This window comes from Pteropus vampyrus, unplaced genomic scaffold, assembly GCF_000151845.1.
Source record: "Pteropus vampyrus isolate Shadow unplaced genomic scaffold, Pvam_2.0 Scaffold82, whole genome shotgun sequence".
NCBI lineage: Eukaryota > Metazoa > Chordata > Mammalia > Chiroptera > Pteropodidae > Pteropus > Pteropus vampyrus.
The window spans coordinates 1542833-1549215 of record NW_011888863.1 but is presented as its reverse complement, the minus strand read 5'-3'; the positions used below and the strand labels follow the sequence as shown (position 1 = coordinate 1549215).

Here is a 6383-nt window from a genome sequence, read left to right as displayed (position 1 = left end):
GTGCTTATTTGGTGTAAGGGCTGATTTAGGGAGTTTTTTTAGTAATCTGGAACTACTAAGAAAACAGATTTTTTAAAATCTGAGAAAAAGTTGAAAGTTCGACAGAGAAATTTTTAAAGAAAATTCAAGTAGATTTTAGTATCCAATATTCATGAGTTCACCTATCAACTTCAGGAGGCATTCCAGAGATCTTCTAGGACTTCGCAAACCATTGTGAATATGATTGAGTAATGTGTAAAGAATTTTAATCTTGGTTGAAAAGTAAAACGGTTTTTATCTTACCTGCCTTTACTTTTCTAAGGTGTTACCAATTCATTTATCAGCTTATTGACTTCTGATTTTTGCCTTCAAATAAACTCTCTTAGAGTTCAGTTATGTAAACTACATACCAGTTTCGAAGTACTTGGATGACTTACTAATTGTTTGTTCTGTGCTACAATTGTGGTCTTCTGCTCTTCCGAAGCATTCAAACTAGTTTTTAGTTCCTCCAGTTCTTCTTTTAACAGATTTGTTTTCATAATAGCCTGGTGGGCACTGTGGGGGTGGGGGAGAAGGCAATGAGCAAAACCTCAACTATAACTGTCAAAGATACTAAGAAAAGCCAAGGACTATTTTTAGACCCAAGTTGAAAACCACTGAAAACTTAAACCAGATGCAAACAATAGTGAAAATATATCTACTATCTTTCATAGTTCTTGGAAAAAGAAGAGATTTGGAGGCAGTGTGGTGGGGGAAGAGGGTAGAAGGAAACAAACAGTCCTGAAGATAAAGATTTGGAGACTCCCTTTGCAATCTATCATTGTCTGAATCCCACACTTCTTTCCTGCTATTAATTAGTGCAATTTCACAAATATTAATTGAATAGTACCATGTTCCAGGGGCTGTACCCTACAAGGGGGCTTATGATGGCAGACAAAAGAGAATATGGTCCTCGCCCTTACAGAGCTTATATATTAGTGAAGGAGATGACAACTAAATCATTTCTACATATTTTATTTAAAAGGTTTATTTAGCATTGTTTACAATAACAAAGCATTAGAAACAACCTATGTCCAATGAAAGGAAACCTGTTAAATGTATTATGGTGATCCTCATCATGGAATTTCCTATGTGTACTCTCACTAGATTATAAAGGGTTTTCTGAGCACAGTCTCAAAGAGAGTACAATTTTTCCCCTACTAAAGAATTACACTGAGCATTCAACAAATATTTGTGGAGCTCCGACTCTGTGCCAGGCATTATGCTAGGCAATGGAGACAAAAGTGAACCCAGTCATGAGAACTCTACCCTCCTGGAGTTTATCGTCTAGGAGAGTAACAGTCCATCATAATTATAATACGGTGTGATGAGAACCAAAGTTAGAGTGAACTCAAGTTCTATAGACACTGTGTAAAAGGCAGGTAGTTCAGATAATGAAAAAGGGAGGGAGGGAGGGAGAGAGGGAGGAAGGGGGAGACAGACAGACACAGAGACACAACAGAAGCTCACTGAGGGGCTGCTAGCAGTTAGATATTGTTGGAGCCTGGAGTGGAAAATGGGAATTAGAGATAAGGCAACAAAGGCCCTATCATGAAGGGCTTTGCAAACCAGACAAAGGAATTTGGATTTTATCCTGAATAAGATAGGGATCTTTTGAAGCGTTTAAGGCAGGGGTGTGATGTAGTCGGACTGGCATTTTGGAAGAGCATTCCTGCAGGTGTGGCACAAGTTTTGGAAAAGGCAAGCAACTTAATCAGGAGGTTGCTATAGTGATCCAGGTGAAAGGTACTGATGACTTGAACTATGTGGCAGATATAGAAATGGAAAGAAGTAACTCTGTTTGAGAGATAAAAGTAGGTAAATTTAACACGACTTGCTACTGATTTAGAAGTGAAGGCTGAAGAAGAAAGGTGACAAGGTTTTTGGCCTGCAGGCAATTGGAAGGGTGGGAGTGCTAGTCTACAGAAGACATCCTACTAAGCACTAGGGTAACCAAGATGGATAAGGAACAGTTCCTCCCATTAACATGGGCACAGTTAATATAGAAGATAGATTATACTATGAAAAGACAACTGGACAATATCAAAAACAGACTATGAGCACAAAAGAAACAGAGGCTTTTCCTGAAAAGGTAGAGGACGGAGAAAAGAGGACACAAAGGCTTAATTTTGTGCCCATCCAAATTCCCTAGCCTTTCTGTTCTTCTGTGAGTTACCCAATTCCCTTCAAATACATTTCTTTACTGCTTAACTTAAAAGTCAGCTTCTAGTGCTTGCAATCAAAAGCCCTGACTGGCACATTCATCTAAGACAGTTTTTTTTTAAAAGAAAATTTGAATTCTTATATTTCAAATAAATAATAAGCCAACTATGGAATGAAGAGAGCTTAAGGTAGGTTTTTTTGTTTTTTTGTTTGTTTGTTTATTTGTTTTTTTGTAGATTGGTTTGGAGGCTGGACTGGCTGGTCAAAAATTATGAGGGTAAGAGTCCATGGTAAGAATGCTTTACTGTTTTTTCAAATTAACTTAAAACCTTTCTGTTCAGAATATTTGCATCTATAACAGCTTAAACACAGACTTTGTGAGAATCGTGTTGCTTTTTTCCCAATGCCTGAACATCTCCCTGCAACCCATTTTACCCGTATTTGACACTTTATTTGGCTTGTTTCTTAGGTCCTTTATCTTTTTCTACCTTAAGCTAAAGTTGGTGAACTTTATCATCCTTCTAGGCTTTAGGTACCCTGAGGGCACATTTTAAACCCGACTCATCCATGAATCTCTCATAATACCATGGGACTTTGCATAGAGTACAAGTTCAACCAAACCACAGAACACTTTGGAGAGGTCCACACTTAGCCCCTAGGCATACTGGTCTTTCACAGAGAACACTACCTTGAATGGCAAAGAGAACATCATTGCTAGAAAAAAACTGACAGGCATTGCTAGTGGGAATATAAAATAGTGCAGATGCTTTGGAAACCAGTAAGCCAGCTCTTCAAATTCTAAGTTACTACCCAGCAATTCCACTCTTGGTATAAATCCAAAATAACTAACAACATGTTCACACAAAAATTTGTACACAAATGCTCATTGAAGCACTATTCATAAGAGCCAAAAAGTGGAAATAATCCAAAGTCCATCCTCTGATGAATAAACAAAATGGGATATAGCCAAACAATGGATTGTTATTCAGCCATAAAAAGGAATGGAGTAGTAATAGGTGCTACAATATGGACGAGTTTGAAAACATTAATGCTGAGTGAAAGAAGCCAGTCACAAAAGATACATTGTATAAGTCCATTTATAGGAAATGTCCAGAATAGGTAAATCTATAGATTAGTGGCTGCTGGGACAGAGGGGAGGAAGAAGTGGGGGACTGTTTATCTGTACAGGATTTCTTTTAGGAGTGATAAAAATGTATTGGAATTAGATTATGGTGGTGGTCGCACAACCTGGTGAATATACCAAGAAACACAATTGCATACTTTAAAGGAGTAAATTTTATGCTATGTGAATTATAAAAATCATATATTTTTTTAAGTAAAAAAGTACTGAAAGCTCCCATATACAATACTCCACTATGGTTCACCTTTTTATCTGAAGGCGCAATTCAGTACAATCCTCTGATAACTGGCTATTAGCTTCTTCCAAGGTTTCCAATGCCAGCTTGAACTTATTATTTTCCTCCTCCAATTTCTGCTTGTTGAAATGCAGGTCTGCTACATAGGTAATCAAATCAGATACCTCTCTGCAGGTGAAAGAATAAATGAGAATAAATAATCTTCAACATCTCTCATCCCTTCTAATCAAAATAAGCCATACAGTTAAGCTCAAACAGACTTAAATGTTCCTATGAGACTTTCTACTTTATCCTCTTCCATCCTCATAAATGTAGTTTGTTTATACAATAAATATTTATTCAGCATTTATTATAATAGCATGAAAGATTTTTCCAAAATTGCCAGGTATTCAGCACTTGCCAGTTGCGAAGTCAACTTGCAGAGCTTGTGTTTATTCCTTTCCACCTCACTCCCAACATTTGTTTTCACCTACAATGAAGAGTTCTTATTTTTGCCTGGGTAATGGGAGATTCTGAAATAAACTGACACATTACTCTTTCAGTCAAGAGATCTGGGCAAGTTTTAATAGGCCTTTAACTAGGAAACAATTTTTAGCCTTGTATTTGCAGCCTGTAGCTCACAATTTAGTACCCATCTTTCCTACTAGTTCATACAACTTGTTAACACTTGTCCCTCTTGCCCTAGACATTAGATTAGAAACTCTTTGGGAGTCTAGATTGAGGTTTCTTGGAGTCCCAGGTCGCTTCCTCTTTAATACCTTAATCCCACTGCTTAGTACAGGTTGGGTACATTGTTCTTACACCATGTTTTTGCATGGCTAAACCTGAAGTGGCACAGATAAACTAAGGAAGAGACAGAAATCATCTCTCCTTAATATCTAAAACTCACACACTCAGCAGAAAACAACTTTTCTCATTCATTTCTAAAGTATTATTAAAGAAATATTTTAAAAATAATCTCTCAAAGAGCCTGAGGTCAATGTCACAACTCTACTTTAAATGGAACTTGTTTTCTATGGAAAACACATGAAGTCAATGAAGAAGAAGGGTTTCATGAGTGAGAAAATGTTAATTGATGTAATACTAGTTTTATATAATTTGTGATCCTTGTAAATCTAGTTCTAATGCATTTAGGATAGAATAGTTATGAGTTAAAAATAAATTTTGTTAGCTCTACCACAAAAAAGGTCCAAGTGACTTAATGCTAAGTAAAATATACAGACCTATGAAGTAAATAATAAAATTTGAAGCACTTGAGAAAGTGTTACAAGAATGCTTACAAGACTCCTTTAGACACGTCTCCGCCGAAAGCCTCGAAGCTCTGTGACAGAGATGCTGTTATGTCTGTGGTCATCTTAACTAAAATACATATGAGAGAGTTTTATGAAAAATCCACTTCTCCAAACCACAAGAAAGTGGCAGAATAATTCTGAAGAAACACATACATACTTGCTCCACCAGACCTTATGCTGTCCCGTTCAAAAACAGAATCACTGATGGTGCCACCTGATCCAGTATTTGCTCCTTTCCTGTAGCCAAAAACCAAAACCAGTGAGCTAAGATTCTTTGCCAGACAAAAGCTTAGCTAAGTTTTCAAATGTGCTCTGTACTTTTCTATTCAGGTGTTTCTCTCTGGATTTTAAAAACCATCTACTCATCCAGAAACTATTTGGACCCCAATACTGTGCTTAGCCATGGTCATAAAAAGAAACAAAAGGCATTACTTCCACTTCCATAAACTGTTAATCTAACATGAAAAAGCAAACGTGCATGCTGAAATAGGCAGGTGGTGATGCACAGCAGCTACGATCAGGGGATGGAGTTCTCAGTAGATTAGGAAGTCGACATAGTTTGGAGCGATAAGTAGACATTCATGGAGGTAGCTTGTCTTAAAGGATTGGGAAGGAAAGTCATAAACAACTAATAGTGTGAAATGCATCGATGGTGTTATCATTTTCCCTTTCCCATGAAAAACCAAGTAGAACCCAGCCTAACTGTACTTTGAGCATTTTACTCCTGAAATTTGGGGAACCCACTCTGCAGGCCTCTGTCCAGTATACAAACTCTAGCTCTAATCCCTAAAATAAACAAATTAAAATTTCAATCATTTCTAAGGGTCTCCAAATTATGATTTTAATTCTGTTAACCTTTCACTATCTTTCTGCAGCAGCCACAAAATTCTCTAAATGTGTACTTACATCTCATTGCATTTCAACGTCAGATGTCTGCCAAAAGGTAGCTGAGCAGAATAATTCATTCAGCATTATTACTACACACCCATCACCATTTGAGTTTCTGTTCTTATATTTTGTATTTATACCTCCAGTGTTTTTTTCTTTTCCTTTACATTTGTTCTAAAAATTAGTTTTTCTTTTTCCCTCACTCCATTTTATAATTAGATTACTGATATTTTTATTATACAATCGAACTTAAATATTTTAGGAGAAAATGAGAGAATTCATAAGAAAAAAGTCAGAATCATCATGCAAATATAATCATTTGGAATATATTCCTATTTTTTCCTATGTATTTTTTACAAATATGAGGTTATACTACATATATGAATTTATGACCTGTTATTTGAAATACATATGAATATTTAACTTGTCAAATACCTAATTACAATTTTGAGTGATTATTTAGAATTCTGGTATATGGAAGTATTATATCTGTCCACATATATTAGGTTTGGCTTGCTTTTATTCATTGCTATTATAAATAGCTTTCTACACACAGATTCGAGTATATGATAGGTTATTTTCCTTAAAGTTACATTACTAGCTTGAATAGAGTGCATATTTTAAGGGTTTAATACATACGTTCTTA

General features: G+C 36.0%; 1 protein-coding gene across 1 annotated transcript in view; it reads right to left on the bottom strand.

The window, feature by feature from the left end:
• The window catches only part of LOC111741810 (lymphoid-restricted membrane protein), a 39484-nt gene that overhangs the window by 22866 nt on the left and 10235 nt on the right, over positions 1 to 6383 (bottom strand). The window contains exons 4-7 of the mRNA XM_023532366.1: positions 5007 to 5086; positions 4838 to 4916; positions 3567 to 3725; positions 417 to 534 (exon numbers count right to left, since the gene is read on the bottom strand). Of these exons, the coding sequence (XP_023388134.1) occupies positions 417 to 534; positions 3567 to 3725; positions 4838 to 4916; positions 5007 to 5086 (436 nt within the window). The remainder of the gene's footprint in view (positions 1 to 416; positions 535 to 3566; positions 3726 to 4837; positions 4917 to 5006; positions 5087 to 6383) is intronic.